The sequence below is a fragment of the Apodemus sylvaticus genome, chromosome 2 (assembly GCF_947179515.1).
Source record: "Apodemus sylvaticus chromosome 2, mApoSyl1.1, whole genome shotgun sequence".
In the NCBI taxonomy this organism is placed as follows: Eukaryota; Metazoa; Chordata; class Mammalia; order Rodentia; family Muridae; genus Apodemus; species Apodemus sylvaticus.
The window spans coordinates 14,542,183-14,567,139 of NC_067473.1; the positions used below are offsets into that span (position 1 = coordinate 14,542,183).

Genomic DNA, 24,957 nt, shown 5'->3' on the forward strand with positions numbered 1-24,957 from the left:
ATATTATTAAGTTCCCTTTGCTTTTTAAAAATTCTCATGCCATTTGAATTGATTAGAGTTTACTTATGATTTTCTGGTCTGGGACTTTGATTTTTACACATGTGCCTTGGAATGTTCTTCCCATCTTCTAGTTTTGGGAACTACTGCATTGAATTGCTTCCAATTCCCTTTCGAACATTTGGTAGAATTTTCCAACAAAATCATATTCTTTTCATAGACCTCACTAAAGTAGTTCAGCTGATATTTCTTCTAGCTCAGCAGAATAGCAGCCCTAGAACCACAGCCCTGAATTATTATACTACTTACAGGATTCAGACCCCTGTGCAAATTTACTCAACACCCTAGCAGTTTCTTCCTCCTTCAACTGAGAGGAGCATTTCTGTGAACAACAAAATGTAGTTCAGATCCAATATTTGAAGAATTCAAGATCCATGTCTGTATGTAGATGATTAACTCTGAAAATGATAACTACATTTAACCAATGGTGAAAAAGGAGAAACATGTGAACCACATGACAAACCTTCCATTTGTGTAACATGGCTTTGCTTTGAATACAGTAGAATAAATTGGTAACGTAAATACCTAAATTGGCCCAGTTTTTCTGTATGCCATATGAAATCTTTAGTTATACAGGTTAGAAAAGTTTCTTCTGAATTTGTTCTGTTTTGTCTTATTATTGTACTTTACAAGTAATAACTCAAAGTATACAATGATGGATTTACTCTCTGAGAAACTGGTCCAACATAATGGGGAATATTGAAAATCTCCACTATTCTTTCACTTCAAAATTTCTTTTATCTATCTTATAAACTAACTTGGAATGTCCCTCTCCTCCTCGCTATCTCTCACCATCTTCTTTCCCCTCATCTCCCCTTTGCTCCTGGTTTTCCTTTTCTCCAAATCTCACACTAGAAAGTGACAAAAAGAGAGTAGGGTAGCAGCTATTTTATATTACCATCATTGGACACTGAAAATACAGTGCATATGACCACTAAGATGCTTCAGATGAAGATGTAGAACTCTCAGCTCTGCCAGAACCATGTCTGTCTGGACACTGTTATGCTCCTGCCTTGATGATAATGGACTGAACCCCTAAACCTATAAGACAACACCAATTAAATTTTGTCTTTGTAATAGCTGCCTCAGTCATGGTGTCTGTTCACAGCAATAAAACTGTAGCTATGACAGATGTCATTCAGGTTCAAATGCCTTTCTAATTACAATTTCAAGCCTTGGTTCGCTCATCACCAAAGCAAACTCTAACACAAAATGTATAGCTGAACTAATTGTGCAGAAGTTTACTATTAGAACAAGAAAAGGCACCTGAAGGAGGAGAAATTTACAATACCCAGTGTACAAAAAGGATTCAGAAAACACACACACACACACACACACACACACACACACAAAACAACAACAACAACTGGGAACTTTGGCTTTTCTAATTGGATATTTAGAGAGTACAGCCACTAGGGACCAGTATAGCTAATTAATGGAACATGGGCAGATCATTAAATGGTTCACAGTTTGAGCTCAATTAGTATAATCTTGAAATAAATCCAGGATCCCCTTCACTGCCAACATGCATACTCTTCACATTTTCTTCTCTGGCAGAGTAAACTGTACAGGGAATGGACAGAGGAAGGATCAGAATACAAGATGGAGGTCAATGGCCTTGATAGGTATTAGGATCTATAACTGTGAATAGTAAATACCAATTATGCAGTGTTTTCAGTACAGCAGTAAACTGACTTAGCTATGCAGTATTGTTGGAATATGACGTTTAGCTGGAAGTGTTTAGAATGGGTGCTTAGAACTTTACTCTTTTTTTTTTTAGATAGTACATTTAAAACCATTAACAAAATTTTTATAATTAAACTTTCAAATGCTTCTTTACTCTCCTAATAAAAATTGTATATATCCTATAGTTATTTTTCCTGTGACAAAGAAGACAAAACTCATTTATTGAATTGGGGTTTCAAACACTGCGTATGGTAACAAAGTCACTTGAGTTCAGAGCAGCTGAACCCAGAAGGATGGAGGGTGGCTTGTTGGTTCGTGTTCCTGCAGAATTCCAGAGAGCATAAACTATACTATGACTTTTAATAAGAACATCCTAGGCTTATGATCTAGTCCTTCGAGAAACAGAGATTTCACTTCAAGTTATTGAACAACATAAATCAACCGACTCATCTTTAATAATGTTTACAGCTCTGCACAGACTTGAAAGCCCAACATTTTCAAGGTCCCTATTCCAGCACAATTAATATTCTCCCGAGACATAGGGATTTTGTTTTGTGGGATCAAATTTCAGTCAGATGCAGTTAAGAGACAAAATGAAATAATGACAAAACTGTTTTGAGAATTCAATATTATATCTAAAGGTTACATAAAAATCCTTCCCTATTTTTCACTCTACTAGAAAGAAATACACACGGTGCAGTTTCATTACTTGATACCGTGTTATTGCTTATCATAAGAAATAAAATCACTTTTTTCAATGGAGCATCTTGCCTTTTGGCTTAGCTATAACTGCAAGAAAGGCAGTGCTAGGAGGCTGGCATAAGGTTTCTTACAGGCTAGCCATGCTCTTGTATTGACAAAGACTCCCATTTCATTTTTAAGTATGATTATCAACATCCAAGGGAGGAGATATTGCTGAGAAAAATTTGAGCTTACAGTTTCCTTTTTCTGTGCAAGCAGTCAAAGGCAGTTTTCTTTGACCCTCAAATTCCATGTTTTTGCTTTGTATTTTTTATATTGTCTTCAGAATATTTATTGCTCCATTGTGGGTGAAGAAAGACATATCTAAGCCAAATTAAAAGAGATCATCCCTGAGATGGGGGATGAGGATACATCAGAGAAGACAAATTTCAAGAAATATTCAAAACAGGAACTGAGCTACTAAAGATTACTTATATTAAAATCTCACGTATGTTTCCAGCAAATATAAATGAGCCAGTGTTAGAATCAGACTCAAGTAATTTTGCAGCAAAGGGAACATTACTCTCATCCCTAAAAGGAACATGAGCTAAAAACATCGGATTCATCCATGGATTAATCCCAAGCTATCCTACATGAGATGCTGCACTAATCTTTCCTACTAAATGGCTATAAATACATTCTCCTATTCACAATAGAATATCCCATTAGTCATTCATTTTAAAGAATAATATAAAACCTGGATTTATAAGGTGAGGTGATAACAGCTCCTTAGAGTTGGGGGGCGGCTACAGGAGAAGAACAACACCCGCTCCTGAAGGTCTGACAGTTGCAGTTATAATTTGTTCAAATGAGAATAAACTTAATTTTAAAATTTTGCCAGGGAAAAATATGAAAGATAAATTCTACTTTGCAGCCAGGAAGTGAAGGATACATTTATATAATAATATATAAACATCTATTAGTAGCAAATTGAGATTTATATGTCAAATATTATTTAAAACATATGTATGTCATGAACATAGACCTGAAATACAGCCTTAGAAACCAAACTTCATTTCATTATTTTTATTTTAATCTTAAAAATCATATATTTAAATTACTTCGGAGGAGGGTGGCACATGTCTCTATTTCTAGTACTTGGGTGGCAGAGGCAGAAAGATCTCTGAGTTCGAGACCAGCCTGAATTACAGAGTGATTTCCAGGACAAGCAGGCTACACAGAGAAACTTTGTTTTAAAAAACAAGACAAAACAAAACAAAAATCAAATAAAGGAATGACTTCTGAAATTAACTTTGCCAGTCAAAAGGGTATCTGATACTAAAAGAAAACAAACAGAGCTTACTGCCCAAAGATACCGTGAAGTTTAGAGCTTTGTGGCTGCCCTTTATGGTCTCCCCTGAGAACAGCTATACTAGGTTGAACCCACACATCTTTCTGAGAGGAGACTGTCACTACTGCTACACAAAACTCTCAGTTTTGTGACTGGGAGACAAAAGAACAATATGGTTTGAATGAAGTTGATTAAGAGCTCTGCAATAATTTAAAGAACTTCAATTGGTACTTGAAGAACTGAGACAAAATTTTGTTAGACTGGAACACTGTTTTGTTCCTCATAAATTCAACCTCGGCACATTTCATTAGAATTTTTCTAATCACTAAAAATGAATATTTATTTACTCCTGATTACACATTGTACAGCCTCCTCTAAAACTCGTCTAAGAGTTGATCAACATTTCTTGAAGGTGAAAACTAAGATTCCTTTTTCCCATAAACCTCAGCATTTATTAACTAACATACCAAAAAAGATGTTTAATTTTATAAGTAAAATATGTATAAATGTAAACTACTTATAAATGTATAAATATGATTATATGGTTTTCTTCATAAACTTGATGTGTTGGTTAAAAATATATTCTTCTATGGGATCTATAACATCTGTTAAAATTTATAAGTCTGATTATTAGGAACATCATCTGGCTACACTGAGAAAATAACAACTAAATATTAGAAATCCATTAAATGTGATGACTAGAAAAACATTGGTGCTGACTGTCGCTAGACAAACCATGTGATTAATATTTTACCTATTTTAAAAACAGTTTTTGAGATTTGATATCCGCAGTTAATCTCTTTGAATTCTTTTTAACCGTGTTTCATATTTAATATATATATATAATTTTATTTTATAAAGATAAGTCATCATGGCAAAACTCCTATATAAAAGAAAAGTAATTAAGCTTTTGGATAAAAGATAAAATGATGTAAGAGATTATAGTAATTGTCTGATTTTCATAAAAGCTTAGTGAAGGAATAAAGTGCTTAGTGTTCAGAATTAAAAAATTACATGATGAAATTTGGACAAAGAAAGACTTACAGAAATCATCTCTTTACTCTTAATCTAGTAACAAACAAATCTTGCTTTTTTTATGGTTTTAAAAAACAAACAAGCAAATCACATATGTAAAGCTCACTGTTTATCCCAAGTTTATAAGATAAACACTTAAGAGAGTCTTAATCTATCCATTTTAACATGACAAAGAAAGCCTGGATTTTTTTCCTTTCAAAATTTGAATTTCAATTAAATGTTAGTTTCTAAATTTCCCAACCTATTGTAGACACTTCAATCGATGTTTTAGTATCATTAGCAAATTATCATAAGAAAGAAAATGGTTACCAAAATATTGAACATTTTAAATTCATGCCACCCTATAAATAGCAAGAAAAATTAAATCATAACAAATCAAGAAACAAACAAACCTTCCTAAATTTTCTTGATATTTTTTTATTGTACAAATTTATTGTACAAATAAGTCAAGCATCTTTTATGAAGGAAATCTTACTTCACTCAAAGATACTTATCTATATATAGTGAAAGTAAAAATGCCAACTTCTTCCCAAGGCTCACATAAAGGATTATGATATTTGGTCCAAAATCGGTTCCAAAATGTCATGTTTTATTTATTCAGTGAAAATTGGAGAACTCTTTGACTTATGCTTATTCACTTTCTCAATCACATATTCTAAAGAACACATTCTAAAGTTTTTATAAATACTTTTAACGATCATATTATTTGGAAATTCCTTGAAAAATTGTTAATTCTAGGAAAATAGAAGGAAAAATAAACACATTTGGCTACAGAGTACATTTAGAGAGTTTATTTGATTTTAAAATAAACCTGGTTCTATCTTAAAGAAAAATACCTCTGTTAAAAGGAATAAAATAAATAAATAAATAAATAAATAAATAAATAAATAAATAAATAAAAGTGAGTACATTTTTAAATATATTTAAACTACTTTAAAAATACACATGTACCTATTTTTATTTTAGTTTACTTTTTAATAATTCCAGAAGCTGATTCTTCACTAAAATCTTAATAATAGGCAAATTCCATCCTAAATTTATCTAATATACTTTTAATTTGCATTCATAACATCATCAATGAGGCACCCAAAGGAAATAAAACCATGACTAAAATATATTTCACCTTCTTATTGAAGCAACCAAACACTTGAAATAAGTATTTTTATTACCAAGCAAAGGAACTTGTTTTATTAATTTGAGCTGTATTCACGTTTTTTTTTTCTGAATTCAGAACTAAATTTCAGTACAACAGAGGGACATCTGTTTATCCACATGTCTCAGTACATTCTTAGTGTTTAATTATACTACCATTTTAAGATCAAAGAGACATGGTGAGGCTATGTCATGGATCAACATAAAAGGCTAGAAGCTGATTCACTAAAATATTAAAAATGCAAACTCCCTTTCTTTCTGTGTTGAAAATTGCACTCCGACTTCTCAACAATATGATGTTTTTCCAGAAAAACTCAACAGTATGTGTCAGTTAAATGAATGGATGGAAAGTAAGCTACTGAATCAGAGAGAGGCAGAACTTGAGGTAGGAATCCTAACCTTACTATCATACAAATCCCACAAAGAATCATAATGATATACAGGTTTGCAAAATATGTGCAAAGAAACACAGAATGTTTGACAAATTTAACGGGATAAGATACAATGGAAACCCCTTGAAAGTCAAAAGAAGCCATGGTCTAACCATATTCAAAGACCAAGCATTACAATAGTTTAACATATAATGAGAGAAAGCACAGCCTCTTCACCATACCAATAATATATTCAAGCATTTCTATAAGAAGCTAAAACTATTCTCAGCAACAAAAGAAAATCTGGGGGAATCAGTATCCCTGACCTTAAGCAATACTACAGAGCAATAGTGTTAAAAACTGCATGGTATTGGTACAGTGACAGGCAGGAGGATCAATGGAACAGGATTGAAGATCCAGAAATGAACCCACACACCTATGGCCACTTGATCCTCGACAAAGAGGCTGAAAACATCCAATGGAAAAAAGATAGCCTTTTCAACAAATGGTGCTGGTTCAACTGGAGGTCAGCATGCAGAAGAATGCGAATTGATCCATCCTTGTCTCCTTGTACTAAGCTCAAATCCAAATGGATCAAGGACCTCCACATAAAGCCAGACACTCTGAAGCTAATAGAAAAGAAACTGGGGAAGACCCTTGAGGACATCGGTACAGGGAGAAAGTTTCTGAACAGAACACCAATAGCGTATGCTCTAAGAGCAAGAATTGACAAATGGGACCTCATAAGGTTACAGAGTTTCTGTAAGGCAAAGGACACCATCAAGAGGACAGATCGGCAACCAACAAATTGGGAAAAGATCTTCACCAATCCTACATCAGATAGAGGGCTAATATCCAATATATATAAAGAACTCAAGAAGTTAGACTCCAGAAAACCGAACAACCCTATTAAAAAATGGGGTACAGAGTTAAACAAAGAATTCTCACCTGAAGAACTTCGGATGGCGGAGAAGCATCTTAAAAAATGCTCCACTTCATTAGTCATTAGGGAAATGCAAATCAAAACAACCCTAAGATTTCATCTTACACCAGTCAGAATGGCTAAGATTAAAAATTCAGGAGACAGCAGGTGTTGGAGAGGGTGCGGAGAAAGAGGAACACTCCTCCACTGCTGGTGGGGTTGCAAATTGGTACAACCACTCTGGAAAGCAGTCTGGCGGTTCCTCCGAAAACTGGGCACCTCACTTCCAGAAGATCCTGCTATACCACTCCTGGGCATATACCCAGAGGATTCCCCACCATGTAATAAGGATACATGCTCTACTATGTTCATAGCAGCCCTATTTATAATTGCCAGATGCTGGAAAGAACCCAGGTATCCCTCAACAGAAGAGTGGATACAAAAAATGTGGTATATCTACACAATGGAGTACTATTCAGCCATTAGAAACAATGAATTCATGAAATTCTTAGGCAAATGGATGGAGCTAGAGAACATCATACTAAGTGAGGTAACCCAGACTCAAAAGGTGAATCATGGTATGCACTCACTAATAAGTGGTTATTAACCTAGAAAACTGGAATACCCAAAACATAATCCACACATCAAATGAGATACAAGAAGAAAGCAGGAGTGGTCCCTGGTTCTGGAAAGACTCAGTGAAACAGTATTTGGCAAAACCAGAACGGGGAACTGGGAAGGGGTGGGAGGGAGGACAGGGGAAGAGAAGGGGGCTTACGGGACTTTCGGGGAGGGGGGGGGCTAGAAAAGGGGAAATCATTTGAAATGTAAATAAATTATATCAAATAAAAAAAAAAGACAAAAAAAAAAAAAAAAAAGGAGTGAAGCTCATTTCTGATAGCTTGTCAGAGCCCTCTTCCCAACTCCTCACTGTGAAGTCTATAGGGACAAGAGAGAGAGAGAGAGAGAGAGAGAGAGAGAGAGAGAGAGAGAGAGAGAGAGAGAGAGAGACAGAGACAGAGGCACAGAGGCAGAGGCACAGAGGCACAGAGACACAGAGACACAGAGACAGACAGAGACAGAGACAGAGACAGAGACAGAGACAGACAGAGACAGACAGAGAGACAGAAGGAGAGAGACAGAGAGACAGAGAGTGACAGACACAAATAGCCCAGTGCTGAAAACTTAGCGAAGAACTCATAGAGGAATAGGTCATCAATCGTATGGGAAAACCAACTAAAATTATTTTGCTAAGGTGATACTGTATTTCACTGCCTTTTAAATACTTATCCTTAATCCCCATAAACTAGTGCAATGCTCATCATTCATAAAAGCTACTTCTTAGGGAAGTAGATAAAAGTTTTTAGAGAGAATCACGGTGGATCAAATTTTAGAAAGTGAGTAACTTAGGAGGGGGATCAGTCTTTCATGAGTCATCTATCTCATACTCCCACTGGACTGACAGCTGTGGGAAGATTATGGAAGATGAAATTGGAAGACTGTAACAGCTGTCATTAATAAGTGATCGTTTGCTTTTCTTAAAAACCGAAGGTAAATAAAACAGTTCGGATACTTGAGTATGGTTTAGAAAACCATCATTCTAATAATAAAATCCATTTAGACAGAAGGATAGAGAGATGTAAATAACTTGTTGGCATGTCTGGTAAGGAAATATACCCAAAGTGACATCAGAAATAAATTCAGGAATTTATCGGTAACTTTTAGTCATCATTTCTCATCAATGTATTCTCGTTGGTGATCACTTGTTGGCAATTTTCTAAGGCTCTTCTGAGTGTTCCATGATAAAATTCCTCCCATTAAACTATTTTCAAATTCCTTTAGATAGCTTGCTCTTTTCCTATGTGAATAACACATTCATATTAATGACACAATCATAGAGAAATGCTCATCACGTAAGTAAATACAGATGCAGTTTCGACATTACAAACGAGGGAGCACAGTAGTGGAGGTGTCTCCACGTACTCTAGGCCCGCTGCTTTTTACCACATTAACAAGGAATCAAAAGTAAGTTTTCAAGCTTCAAGCACATGTCCACAACTTGGCATTAAACACTGAATCTTACTTTGCTATCCAGACACACTCATCTCAAAAATGACTCTTCGGTTAGGAAAAGAATAATTTTAATCTTGTCTGTATAGAAAAAATAAAAACTGTATCTGGACATGTACACCTTCTAGATAGACCTGACAGCTTTGGCTAAGAAAGTTAACAGTGATTTTGCTTTGCCAAGTTCCTTAAACTATCTTTAAACATGGATTCACTGCGCAGTTCTTAAACCACTCTAGCTCTACAAGGTTAAGAAGCTGTACAGCAAAAGTGACGAGGAAGCCACCAGGCTGCATTTGAAGCCTGTGTAATCAGATGGCATAGGTGGCACTGTGATGCCGCTGCTAACTTGTTCTGATACCATCACCAAGTCCATTTCATCTTCTTTGAAACAGTTTGAACCACATATCCCTGAGCCTTAACAGAAGGCTCATTATTCTCTATGGACGCAAATCTAAAGTAAAAATGTATTTGGAGAAAGTTTTTTGATATATATTATATGTACGTTTTCTTCTTGACTTTTGAACATGTAGACAGGCATAGACAATTAAAAGTGTATACCCACAGGAAGTATTAAATATAGTATCTATGAGGAAATAAAATAAAATATTTGTATATAGGAAAAGGAGGAGACGAGAGAATGGGGACATCTTTATCTGGAAGACTTGTCAGGAGGTAAAAGACATTGCTTCAGCAGTGTAAAGATTAGGGACTGGGCAGGCTTCTCGTGGTGCTTTTCAGGAGGAAGACACAGCAAAGAAGTCAACCCACCCTAGTTCACGGGGCAGATGAAGGGCCAGTGTAAATGTCAAAGGGGATGTTCCCTAGACAGTGCAATTGATGAAACTTCAGGCAAAGGAAAGAGTTTAGGAATATGAACATGAGGTTTTCAGTAGTTAATCATGCCGTTTCTCCAGCCAGTGCAGCCAGCGCCTATGCCATAAGAGTAAGTAGTGATTCTGCCACTGCAGACGCACTCTGAAGTCATGATTCATTCCATTTTAACTAATTCCAAAATGTTTATTGAGGTTTCACCGTGTGTCAGGGCAATACACCATAAAAAAGCTAGGTCGCACTGCCTCTGTGAAGATGTTCACAGAGCAGGGAGTTGCTCAACATTGTAAAAGAGGCCAAGAGACTGCAGGACTGGATTCGAATCCAGCGTGAGTTCTGAGTCTTCAGGCATCATGCCATATTATCTGAGAGGATATCCGTGAGAATCTAAACTACTCAGGACAACAGTAACTGACCATGAGGGAACCACCGAGGCTGTGGAAGGTAGGCCTCCACGAGATAAACAGAACACAGTCTGAAGCCGTCTTTTTCTCTCCTTCTGTTAGACGTTGTATGTATACACTGCATTCTGAACAATGTGACTTATCTAATTAAGAAGCTTTCCCTCATCTATTTTGTTTCTGTTTTTAAACATGCATGGTTTTACAGCACATGGTGTAGTAACTAAAGAAAGTCTGTTTTCCCATAATGGCAAAACATTTCAGAAACAAATCTCTACATCAGCATCTCTCAATGAGTTTCTTCCAGCAAATGTATTCTGCCAAATCAAATTTTACAATGCAATATACTTGGTTAAAATATATCTCCTTGTTGTAAGACTGCTGATAGCAGTAAGTACCTTAGATGAATACAATTCATGCCCGTTAATGTAATTGAACTGGAAACATTTTCAAACTTGGTTAATCCAGAAGCATGTTTTTCACATCTCATGAGACTATGTGTCAATAAAATACATTTTTTAAAAAAGATAAAAGCGGTTGTAATCCAATCACCAATCAGACACTGTCTGATTGTCTTCAGAATATTAGTAAATAATGTGTACATTGAATTTCATTATCACACAAATACTGGCTTTAAGTAGCTTTGTGTCTGATGAATAAGTGAAACTTTGAAATAGAGAATTTCCTTTAAAAAAAATCATGGTTCAGTTGATGCTGTTCTCTTCAATGTTGAAAGTCCATTATATGGTACTCAGATGATACTGGGTGATATTTATATAACCAATTTGTATAAATGCAATTTTATGAAGGATGTTATTTTTATTATACTCATACATGGTTTTATGTGAATTAAACATTAAATATTACCTCTCAGATAATCAACACTGGAAGGCCAGTGTCACGAACACTGAGAAAACAGCCAAAATTATTAACAAGCATTCTTTAGGCCTACCTGATATAAAGGTATATTGTTTACAAAGTTCTAACCCTGAATTTCCATGAAGTGGTTCAAATAAAGCACTCCTATTTTAGCAGACACAAACTAAAACTGTTAAGGTATCACTTGGAGGCAATAAAGGAAGTATGGATGCAAGATGTTGAAAACGTTGTTCCACATGTAGACATGTGATGTAAGCTGGACCTAAGCAGAAGTATAAAAGTTATTTGAAATAATTTAAAAAATACTCCAAATGAATATACAAATAACTTCAAAATTTAAAAAAAACTTGCATGTTTGTTTTGGTTTGTTTGTTTGTATCATTATTAGTAGTATATCATTATTGTTGTTATTATTTCAGATGTCTGTTAGTATGCTCATGAGAGAAAGGAAAGGCATGGATTTGGATCATGGGACAGCATCTTGGAGAGTTAAGACCATTATCAGAATATACATAGGAAGAAATCTATTTTCAGTTTGAAAAAGGATAATCTTTAATGTCATATTAACCTATGACTTCCATTACCTACCAACTTATTAATATAACTACTAGTGTGCAAAAGTCTAGAAGGGCCTTAAATAAAAAAATCTGTTCTTTCTGTGATTCCCTAGATTGGTTAATTAAAAAGGCATGCCTTCTCACAATTTACTCTGGTACTTTCTCATAATATGCAAAAACACTGGATGGAGCCTGAGAATTCTTATGGAAGAATAGGAGGAAGAATTGCAGCCTCTAAGGCAATAGGAACTCTACAGGAAGATCAACAGAGTCAACTAACCTGGACTTTGGGGGCTCTCAGAGTCTGAACCACCAGCTAAAGAATGGGCTGGACCTAAGCCTTTTCACTCATATAGCAGATGTGTAGCTTAGCCTTCATGTGTGTCCCAAACAACTGGAATGGGTTGGGGGTAGGGTTATCGCAAAAGCAGTTGCCTGTACATGGGACATGTTCTTCTAGCTGGGATGCCTTATCTGGTCTCAGTTGGAGAAGAAGCACTTAGCCTTGCAAAGACTTCATGTACCAGGGTGGGGGATACACAGTGGGCCTCTACCTGCCCAAAGGAGAAGGAGAAGGGGGAGGGGGAAAGGGAAAGGATTGTGGGAAGGAGTGACTGGAAAGGGGCTGGTCAGCAGAATGTAAAGTGAATCGCAAATAAATAAATTAATAAATTAATAAATTAATTAAAAATACAACAGAGAAAAAATTAAGTTCCATACAGATCCCTGTAGGCAGAGCTCAGCTACACTTATTCTCGCGGGCAATCGCTTCCATGTGCAGGTCACTTCTAGCTCCTTTTGCTTGCTGTGGTTTGCTAACCATATCACTACAACCTACTTTTTAACACTGAGAAGGCGCACATGACTCTGCATTCTATACATTAAAATTCTATATACTTGTAGTATATATGAGCAATTAGTGCATCAGTTATGCAAAGATGGTGTTCCTCACATTTTTCCCAATTCCACTATGTCCATACTGTCACTCTTATTCTACTTTTTATTGGAGTGGGTGGAGGAAACTGATTCAAATATGATTCTCAAACCCTGTACTATAACACAATAGCATTCATATTATCTGACCCAAGGTAGATTACCAGCTACAAGATGTACAAAGTCAAATTCAAGTCCAGGAAATACCCTATTACTATACTCCTTGGCAAAGATTACCTGCTACTTAATATATTTAAATGCCAAAATTAATCTTATGAAAAATAAGTTGTAAAACTGTAAGATACTTTTAAAATTGGGAAACCATGATCAAAATTTTTTTCTACAAAATTACTTTCAATAAGAAAAACTAAAGAATTTAGAAAAGTAAACTGATTTAATGGAAGAATATAATATTATTGAAGTGTCTCCATGAATCAAGTGAAAGTAATCTATGCATTTGAATAAATTGACCTAAACCATCCATCTTCTGTATACTTACAAACATATTATCACAAATTAAAAGCTATCTGATATAAGAAGAAACTCTAGATGTTTAGAAAGAAATAAAATCAGCAACTTTTATAAACAAATTCAAGCAGGTCTCTTTATAAAAATATGCAATGCTTAGATATTTAAAAGATCTAATTATATACAAACCAAAAACTAGTATGTGGATTAAAATCTCATAAAGAATATTAATAACAAATCATACAAATGAAAAATATCATTTTAGATGTATTAATAAGGAGTAAGGCTATGTAAAGTATAAAACCATGCACAAATATTTTCCAAAAATAGCATAGATATATACAAGCAGTATATATATATGCAATATATATATGCATATTGCAGATGATAATATAAGTAACTTTTATTCTCCAGAATTGTCATCTCAAATGTTTACTGCTGGAAAAAAAAAAAAAAAACCTCGCCCTTCCTAGTTCTGATTGAACTCTGGCTGGCTGTTCCTGGCTCAAACTCTTCTCCAAACTGACTGTTTGAATCTGGCTTATCTTGGCTGCTTCTCACTGAATTGTTCTGCTTGGCCTCAAACTAACTCTGGCAATTTGTTCTAACATTCTGGCTCCCTTTTACTCTCTGTCTTCGATTGCCTCTGCAAAAACTTACAACTGAACTGAACTGTAATGCACTACACTCAGTCAACTGAATTGCACTTAACTCCACTCAACTGACTCAACTCCCAAACTCGCATATACATACAGTCTCTCTCCCTGTGCTGCTTTTAAGTAGCTTCTCGTGAGAGTTGGACATATCCTATCTCTGACTCATCCTGTCAAATATTTCACTTTGCCCCTTAATTAGACTCATTGTTTGGGATTAAAGATGTGTACTAAGGGTGTGTCTATACTCTAGCCAGAAAGATTAAAGGTATGTGGAATGTCTGTATTCCAGCTTGATCATAAAGACCGAGGTCTATGGATGTGGTCCCTTGCCAGGGCAGCCATGTTTCTGGGTTAAAATTCTTTTACCAATGATAAACTCATGATATTGATATAATTTACATGCAGAGAGTAGAAAGTTATATTTATATAGACACTAAATAACCAGCTACTTTATTAAAAAGTATATTAACTTTATTGTTTGGACTGTTGGAGTAAACTTTATATTATGCATGAGAAGAACCTGGCATGGTTGCCCCTTGAGGGGTTCTACCAGCAGCTGAACAAGACAGATGCAGATACTTAGACTCAAGCATTAAACAGAGGTCAGAAACTCCTATGGAAGAGTCAGGAGAAAGATTGAAGAAATGGAAAAGGATGGCCATCCCATAATAATCCCAATGATATCAACTGAGCTGGACCCCTGGGAGCTCCCAGAGTCTGAGCCACCAACCAAAGAGTATACACAGGCAGCTCTGAGACCCCTGGCACATATGTAGCAGTGGGCTTCATTGTCTGGCCTTAGTAAGAGAGGAGGCTTGATGCCGCAGGGTAGGGGAAATATAGGGGGACACGCTCTCAGAGGCTAAGGGGAGGGGGAAGAACTCTGTGCAAAGGACCCAGTGGGAGTGCAATATTTGAGATAAGATGAATTATATATATAATAGCTAACAATAAAAGAAACTACAAGTATACTGAATGGATAATGATGTGGATTCACAAGCCAAATAAACCTTTTCCTCCCCAACTTGCTTTTCGGCATGGTGTTTATCACAGCAATAGAACCCTTGACTTTAAACCTATAACTCGTAACTAGTAACCTATGCTTCTGATCCCAGTCCCCAAAGCCCACTCCATCCTTATAAACACAGCTAGGTAACACTGCCACACTGTCCCATGGAAACAATGTTAATTAGCTCCCCATATTTACAAATTCGTAGGACTTAAAAATCCTAGTAATTACCAAGTGATGTATGAGCAAGAGTGCACAAAACAAGTGTTGCTTTCCTCCTGTTCTGTGAGTCATTTAAACAAATAAAGTCAATATTGACTGAACTCCTAAAGTAAATCTTTCTTGTTTGATAACTGAATCTCTCTCTCATTTTAATTTCCAAAGTCGGGCTTAAATGACCACATAAATTATAGAGAAAGAAGCATGTAGCACCACGTCCTTTCTGTTCAAACACCTGCTCTGTGACAGTCATGAGGAAAGGTGGCATGGCTCACACCAATTTTCATTTCAAACGGTGTCTACACACCATTTTCATTGGACCACACTCACATTCATCTTATATTCAAAGTATAAAATATAAAATATGTCTAGTAAGAAAAGAAATACTAAATGCAAGCAACAATTGTATAAAAATTTAACCTTCTGGATGGATAAATACTGTTTTCAACAATGCTCAAAGTTCAGAGAATCAGTGTAAGAAAGAGCTCCCTGTGAGTTATGTTTCCTCAGTCTCCTTTATGAGAATTCATTCTTTTATTTGTGTTTAGTTGAAAAGACAGAAAAAGAAGCCATTTTAACAAATTTTCAAATAATTAATTGTTCTGGTTGAAGCAAAAAGAAATGTCAACTAGGAGTGGTAGAGGGGCTGTTTACACAGCTCCCATTATAATTTAATCATCCATGATTCTTAATCTTAATTTACTACAAGCAAGTTTTCCTAGGGAAATACTCAAAATAAAACAAAACGACAACCTAAATCAGTAATAAGAGCACGATGCATATAATGAAATATAAATTCACAGAATTGAGTTGTGAATATTCATTTAGATGACATCAAAGGTGTTTAATGACAGGAAGTGTTACATGTTCACTGGAGTACAGAGATACCATGCAAACGGGAATATTAACTGTTTTTAAATGCAGTAGAAATGAGGATTAGTAGAGAAAATTGATTTCTTAAAAATTGTTTGAATAAAACATCTCAATTCTAAATCCACATTTAACTATTTTGAATAAATATCATCCAAGAAAAATTCAAATTCATCCTCAAATGAAATATGTTTAACATTTATAACCACATTATAAACATTGTTGTTATAAAAATAACATAAGTGATCTCTCTGTCAGAAGACAAAAAATGTCTGAGACTGCAGAGCTCTACCTTGGGAGCTAACCTGTAGTCATTTACCTTTTAATTTCTTCTTCATGCTTGCGCCCAATGACATACTTTTAAATACTTTTTAAAAGTGTTGCATGTGCTTTTTACAGTATTCAGTAATGCTGATTAAAGCGAAAGAAAGGGACTGTGCATTTCCAAGCTCCTGGGTCCCATTTGCCGTAGGGCGGCTGTAAGTGATGCAGCGTGCAGAAGCCACCAGAGCTAGCGAAGAAGGAACGGAAGGAAGGGATCTGCCTCAGCACTGGTTCTCAGAAGGCTCAAATGGCTCATTTGTTGCTTAGTGACAGATGCATGCTAGCTAGCTCTACACCATTTAGCCCATGAAAAATCATCTTGCGAAGGAAGCAAAAATTATGTCTCCAGGACATCGCTCAGCATTAAGGAAATATATTCATGTTAAGTCTTATTTTCATGGTAAAAAGTGACTTCAGAAAAGAGTGACAGAAACAAAAATAAATACCCACAATGGGTAATGTTGGCTTCTTTTGCATTTGAACTAAACGAGAATTCTTAAAATTCAGTAGGGAAAGCCATTGCTACCAGGCTGTGTTCTCATCACCCTTCCAGATTCCTTAGCCGCAGTTCTCTCAGAAAGCAGTACTGCTGCTTTTAAAACTTCTTCCAAGACAAGTCACCTCTCGTGTGAACAAAAATTAAGCCTAAAAGAACCATCTCTTACTACTAGAGGTTAACTATCGCACCATTACAAATTAGCCATCACACAGTTAAACAGTAAAGCTCTGGTTAGACACTGGATGCAGCCCGGGGGCCATCAGAAGCCTTTGGTACTCCAAGGTACAGTGAGGGGAAATATGCAAGAGAGACAGGAAGTGTCCTTAGAGACAGCTTCCTCTGAGAGGGGGTGGGGAGGTGGGGTGTTGTCTGCAACTCTCAACACAGGACAAACTACAACAGATCCCCTTTCACCACCAGAGGAACAAAAGCAAAATGAGCTGGGGCAGGAAGACCACACAAGGCCTCTAGGAAAAGCATCTGCTTAGGGACTAAGAGAAACAGGGGCTTCCAACACAGTTAAACCTTCTAGAAAACAAATGGAAGCCATGGACTTTACATTAAGAAATAACATGCATTTGTACCTTAGGAATAAGTATTAATATCTTGAGAATACACTTCCTAAACTAATAGTACAATAACACTGAATCACAGGGAAGTATATCACAGAGTGGCAAAAAACAGACACTAAATAAACATTAGAGGTACATATTTTCCCAATGAAAAACAAGGAAAATACTTAGTATGAACAGTGGCATCCTGGTGTAAATTAAGCCGAAAATATTTAAAACTTGGAGATATACAAAACTACCTATTATTATACATGACATATGTATATAAGGTTATATATGTGCTGGAGATGCACATCATATATATAATATATACATATATGAAAATGCTTACACACACATACACACACACACAGAGAAAGCAAACACAGTGTACCTTCCTCCTTTTAAGCTAATTCATGTGCAATTCCTTTGAAGTTTGAAGACAACAATAATTTGAACATAAAATAAGTCAACTGACTTTCGCGCACTCACTTATTACTAGGCTAGCCAACAGGCTTTACTGACCGCACAGTAAGACCTCATGCCAACTGAATGAGTGCTTTACCAAGGTCAAGGTCAACTACACTAGTCACTTTTGCCTTCTCAAATTTTCTTCTACTATGAAATATGGTTTTCTAACTCAAGGAAATTATCGCAGACCACGATCTCCTGAAAAGAGACAGACATTCTATACCCTACTGGTTCATATTTAAAATGGGATCTTATTAAAATTAACTAAACATTTTAGAAAACTTAAACCTTCCAATTACACAGTAATTTAAGTTCCACACATGCTGTTTAATTCTGTAATTTATTCAAGTAATGTCCTTTCCAAACTATGACCTTCAAGGCAAAATTAACCAACATACAGACTATGAAATATTTCCCAGGAAAATTTACTGACCGCCCTCAAGGGACTCCCATGTTCTTATTCCAAATTCTGACAGAGTGTTCATAATCATGAAGGGTCAAATGTTGTATATTCACATTAACATATAAACAAATAACATTTGCATATATATGAAGCATTGTGTGTGAAAGTGAGATCCTTCCCTTGAACTATACACATGTTTATGTTAAGAAAATATGAAAATTACAGTTTTGTTTTTCGTAGTGCTGTTTATTTTACAGCTATTTCCATAAGTGCATTGTGTTGACACCATAAAGATTCTCATTAAAGGGTACAGTTCTCTTAGCCGCTTAAATAAATGCAGCTGTACTGGGAAAAAAATTACCCTCTTGATGAATTGCACACACAAAACCTAAACTGCCCTTCATGAAGCAATAAAGAAATTAAGTTTTTTTTTTGTTTGTTTTACATTTACCCTGAAAGTATTTGTGACAAGAAGAATGTGTGTGGCCTGAAGTCTTTCATTTTCCTGAGGTGTGGAAAGAGCTGGAGCCAGGTTACCTGGTTCTGGGGTTATGCGGAGGGTAGAATAAAGAGAAAGGGAAAAAAAGAGGGAACTTTATTTTAACTGAATTTATTTTTGAAAACTAGTGCCCAAATAATAAATGGATTCTATGATGTAAGTTCTACCCAGTCCTCCTCAGCTCTGCCTGAGATCAGAAACAGTGAACTGAAAGAGCACTTAAGTAGTTTTGACATATAAAAATAAAGAACAGCTGTTCTATCAAAGTGTTTATTAAGTTGTTTTTATTTATTTAATATAGTAGTGATCATTTAACATCTGAGATCCCTATATCTATTATGATAGCCTTAGTAAAATACTAATGCTTATCCACTGGTTCTTTGTTTAATTTAATTTTATTTTTTACTTATTCACCTTACATTTCTTTCATGGCCCAGCTCCTGGTCACCCCTTCCACAATCTTTTATGACTCTATTATCAGATATAGTCACAAACTACATTTTGCTTGTTCCCATTTTGGACACAGTATTCTTGACACCTCTTTAGAGTGTCTCCTCATTAACCACAGAAATACACAGTCTTGCACAGCGCCAGAACACTCTGTGATACCAACAGACAACATCACCAACACACATACAGAAAAATCTAAATATATCACATGTAAACCACTAATTTCATCAAGTGATATTTTTAACCCGCCCAAAGTTTTTAATTCATCGTGTGTATGATTCTAGTCAACTAAAGTTTTCTTTGAAAAAAATATATCAGAGACCATGGCAAGGTAACACATGCCCTCCCCTCCTCCCGTCTGTAGCAAGCGCCATGCCAGCTAGGCTACAGAGTAAGACCTTGACTCAAAAGTAAAGTAAAAGTCAATTTAAACAATACACCAAAATAAAGACAGAAGAGAGATTATTAAAAATAAGAACTAAGTGTTACAACTTTTCAGTGAGCTTTCTATACACAAAATGAAGAGCCTTCCAAGCTCTGTTCTATAATTCATGAACGAATCGGATCAACGTAATTTTAACTTTTCAGCATACTCCATCTGTGACTTTCAGTGTAATAACCCACAAAACACAAAGAACAAGAATTCAAAATAACATGTGGATGAAATAATTTTACCTCCTCTAAGCCATCAAGATTCATTCATTTCCTTCAGGAGAACCATACTTCTCGTTGCTTAGAAATTCGGTTCCCCGAACATTCCGAAGAAACTGCTACAGATTTTCATTCATTTGTAAATAAGGTATTGCTTACCTCAGTCAGGTGGGGTGTTGGGTTAAATCCACAGAGGTTGCAAACTTGATTCTTGCACTCTGTGCAGGTGTTGAAGTTGGGAGGATCCGGAGACCCTGTGTTGAGTTCAGTTCTGCAGAGAGGGCAGGCTGGTTTGGGTTTGGTGGTCTTGTCTGGTTTATGGGCGAGGACATCCTTTTCGGACTCTGTAGGTGGAAGTTTGCTGATCTTCCCAGGTGGCAGCTTCTTGTCTTTCTCTGTCTTCTTCGCAGTTGGAGCTTGCTCAGGTTTGGACTCTAAGTTTTCAGCTGCTGGGGCTTTTGTTTCCTTCTTCACAGCAGTCGTCTTGGCAGGTGCTGGTGGGAGCTGACCTGTGGACTTGGGCTGTCCCTGAGCAGCAGGAGTCTGTGATGGGGTAGGGGCTTGTTTTGGAGGGGCAGCTGGCCCAGTCTGTGGCTGAGGTGCTTGCTGGCCTGCTGTGGAAATTAAGTTTGATGCTTGGCTAAAGATGGATGCTCCGAACCCGAATAGTTTCCCTGTCACAGATTCTTGAGGAGTTGTGGGCTGTGATTTAGGGGCATCAGTGATACCACCCAGATTCAAACTGAAACGTCTTGACTGCTCCTGAGGTTTCAGGGGCTGCTGCGATGGGGGTGCAGCTTGGCCAGGGGTAGGTCGTGAGCCGGAGGGTGTAGGTGATCCTTTTGGCACTGGCTTTGGATCTGGTTTAGGGATCACCTTGGTTTGTGCTTTCTTAGGCTCCTCCTTCTTCTGAATTGGATCCTTGCTCTCGGAAGGGGGCCCAGGGTGTGAGATAATTTTTGAGTCTGATGCAGGCCTGGGCATGGCTTTAGAATCAAGTGGGGTACTTTTTTCTCCTGTTGGTGGGAAACTCTGTGAAGGTTTGGTGGAGTCTGTTTTCAAAGGAGGGGCTGTTTTCACTTGAGCCTGTGACTGCGCCTGAGAGCTCAGAACAGCAGGCTTTGTTGTTGCTGTGGATGAAGACTGGGTGTCTGTGCGTGTCTCTGTCATCTTGGGTTGCTTTGGTTCAACATCTGCGACAGGGGCCTTGGCTTGTTCAGGTGGGGGTGCAGAAGGCTCCTTGGGAGGGGCTGGCTCAGGTAAGGCCTCTGCCACTGGAGGCTGTGGGGCTGCAGCTGGGCTAGGTCCATGAAGGGTTGGCTGTTTCACCAGTGGCGGTGGCTTTTTCGACTCCGGTGGTTTTTTGGACTCCAGTGCTTTGGGGCTGTCCTGTTTGGATGGAGGCTCCTTCTTTGGGGAAGCCGGCTGTGATGGTACAGGCGATTTGCTGGATGTTGTTGTCGGGACTCCGGCGGCCTTCGGGGTTGGCTGAGGTGAAGATGGCATGGCTGCCAGCTCGCCCCCTAGAGCTCTCTGCATCTGGCAGTTTAAACAGAGCCACTCGTTGATCTAGAAACAACACATAACCGTCATTACTAAGGTATCATTGTAAAAACCAAAAACAAAAACAAAAAAACAAAAAAAAAACTTGTCTTAAAAGCATGCCTGTTGCAACTCTTAAGTCTCATTCCTCCAAGACTCAAAGAAGCACATGATTTTATTCTGCCTCTAATGTTAATTTTGCCATTTCTCATTCACAATTTGCACAGGAGTGTTAGCTTCAGAAATAGAAGGCAATATATAAAAATATAAATTTTAATTTATTAGATTCCATTAATATGTTATGATATGTTTTCTTTCTGCTGTTGGCTCCTCACCAGGTTTTAGTTATACAACCGAGAGTAGGCTTGTCAAATGATGAAAATATTGCTGATTTCTTAAATTAAGCATTATTTCCACTTTCAGGTCAACATGCTCACACATCTGAAAATAAAAATTAACCAAGGAAAGCTAAGAAGAGATGGCCAGGCTAACTCGCTGATTATCACAAATAATACGATTTAGCTAACAAGAAAATGTTGTTTCCTTGTAAACTTTATCAAGATATTTAGAAGGTAAGTGTTTTAGACAGTAGATAAGGCATACAGAGGGGAGAGAGTACAAGAGAAAGGCATGTAGTTGAGACACACACAGACACACACATGTACACACATGTAAAATTACGCCTGAATGCCATAATTTATCGAATGTGAATAACTGCAAACTTTATTATAACAATTTACAAGATAATTTAAAAGCATGCCTACCTAACATTTTGTATGATTCAAAAAATGTTTCCTAGAGAATGTTTTACATATTATCAGCAAAATTTAGAATTTTGAGTTCTTCCGTATTCTAATCATGTCCATCCTGAGTACCCAGTGCTAAGAGTTTCGCACCAAAGCTCTCTGCATGGTAAGGGGTAGAACTATTTGAACCATACGCAATGGGAGAAAGGTCAACTACTATGTAATAGTAAAAAGTATTAACTTGCCAAATAACATATTCTTCATTTTCAAGCAATTTTCTTTTGTAGTGAAATTTAAATCATTTTTTCCTAAGACTATAAAAGCACTGTTTTCTTCTATAGTTTTAATTTTGAGATTTGGGTATTGCTATGTAATTCACCTTCCTCAGTATCCTGAGTACTGAGGTTACAGCTCAAACAAAATTGTTTCAATCCACCACTCAATAGTAAATGATTTAGCCATCTCATAAACATCAAACTCAGGACTGGACGATTCTAAGATGTCTTGTTTCTATTGTAAAAATTAAATTAAAAATGTTAAATATTCATGATGAGTCATTAGGGGTTCCTTAAATTTGTTTTCAGTATAAGTGGCAGGTACTTCTCCATTCATACATTTACCTCTAACATTTAAAACATGGCCTTGGTGGCCCAAACCTGCCTCAGATTCACCGTCCTGCGGAGGGTCACCTTGAACCCTGAGTAGCTTGCCTCTACCACTGTAGTACCAGGTTGCAGGCCTGTGCACTCTAGGAGATTAAACCCAGGGCTACACACACACTAGGCAAGCTCTATGCAAGCAGCTACATCTGCAGCTATATCTGTATTTTGCATCTTTACCTTCCCACGCGTCTGAAGCATTTCAAAGAGTAAATAACTTTTGTATAAATAGTGCTTAAAATCACAAAAGTAACCAAATAATCAGTTTCTGTGAATTCTTTGGTGACATCAGGCCTGAGGTCTAAATTAACCTTCATTCCATTCCAATACAACTTGGTGAAGAAAGACCTCTGTAAATATGTAGGTTCCCACTACCCACACTGCCAATTAGAAATGTACTACTAGTTATTTTTTCTCATGTATTTTTCCACATCCTGACTTAATTAGCTTATACTCACAAACAAAAGAAAATATAATTAGATCCCCAAGTCTTTGTAAGTAGTGTATTTGATTTTCACCTAACCTGCAAAATATCTGTTAAGTATGTGATATATATTCAAGTTAATAAATATAAATTACACATTTTAGGGCTAATTCTTATGCATATCATTTCCTTTTATTATTGTTAACAGTTGTTATAGCCAACATGGATGTGAAACTTAATCACTGTTCATACCTTCACTCAACTGTTTACCAAGCACTTTGAACAGGGCACAGCCTTTGAATTAGAGAACAAAACGTCCACACCTATTGGTAGCTACCATTCAGTGAGAGGGCAGAAAACACATGGTAAGGCACATTGTGACACTAAGAGTGCAGAGATAGAAAGAAGTATCTGACAATATTGTGATGATTCCTTCCTTCCTGCCGGTTTCTGTCTCATGTTTGTACCTGAAGGGATGTTGAGGTGGTGAACTTAGGAGTAAAACTGTAAATTCTTCTGCAGTGTGATCACTTGGGATTCATGTCTGTCATTAGTTCTTAAGTGCGTCATTGGTCAACTTTAAAACGGTCATACTACCACAGCATAGATAATGTCTAATATGGATGATCTTAGGGAAATGCATTTTATAAGGTTAATATTAAGTGAATGACTGTAGTTTATAAATGAACATCTACTTAAAAACGGGTGTTCTGGAAAGGGAGCTAGGATATATTTGTGACTTGCCCATTCACAGACAACTCTCTTAGTACATCCTTTCACTGACTAAGACCCTTTACTGTCTTATCTGTTATCTCTTTGATGCATTTTTCATGTAAACAATACATGAGACATTTCATCCTTCTATATTCTGCTTTAGTACTAGAATAAGAGTCAAAATCATTGCTTACAGTTATGATAAAATAGTTTTTTGTACTTTCAGAATGTTTTTAGAGCCTTCTTTTAATTTGGTCTTATCTCCTGAATATCTAAATGATTTTTATGTCAGTACTTAACAACCTTCACACACCGCATACACACACACTGTTGTCGATGTTCTTATGCTAGTACTTACACTATAGCAAGATCTATGTCCAAACTCACAAAGAAGTCACACACACACACACACACACACATGCACGCACACATACTGCCCCCCCACAGTAGCGTGTACCTTAATACACTGAGCAAATGATAAAGTTTCCAACAAGCCTAAGTATTCATATAATTATCCAAAATAATAGTGACCCAACTTTGACATCAGTTATGTTTCTACAAGGTATAGTTATAAAAGAACATAAGATAAAAATAATGTTATGGCTATTGCTGCCCAACTTCAAATGTTGTAATTTACTACAGTCCAGTCACTATTGAATTATTCCCTAAGTATGTCTGCTTTAGGTATAAAAGATAATTTCCCATTTATTCTTTGATTGTTTGAAATCCCCCCTCTCTCACTCATTGACCCTCACATCTTAAATAATTTATACTTCCATAAAATAATAAGTAAGGTGGAGAAGAGAAGTGGCTATCTCTAGCTTTTACTATTAAGACTTGCTGTCAACGTTCTTATGCTAGTACTTACACTATAGC

The 24,957-nt window shown here is 36.6% G+C and overlaps 1 protein-coding gene across 1 annotated transcript in view; it reads right to left on the reverse strand.

Moving 5' to 3' along the window:
• The window catches only part of Pclo (piccolo presynaptic cytomatrix protein), a 335,880-nt gene that overhangs the window by 287,395 nt on the left and 23,528 nt on the right, over positions 1 to 24,957 (reverse strand). The window contains exon 3 of the mRNA XM_052172403.1: positions 20,156 to 21,565. Coding sequence (XP_052028363.1) covers positions 20,156 to 21,565 — 1,410 coding nt within the window. The remainder of the gene's footprint in view (positions 1 to 20,155; positions 21,566 to 24,957) is intronic.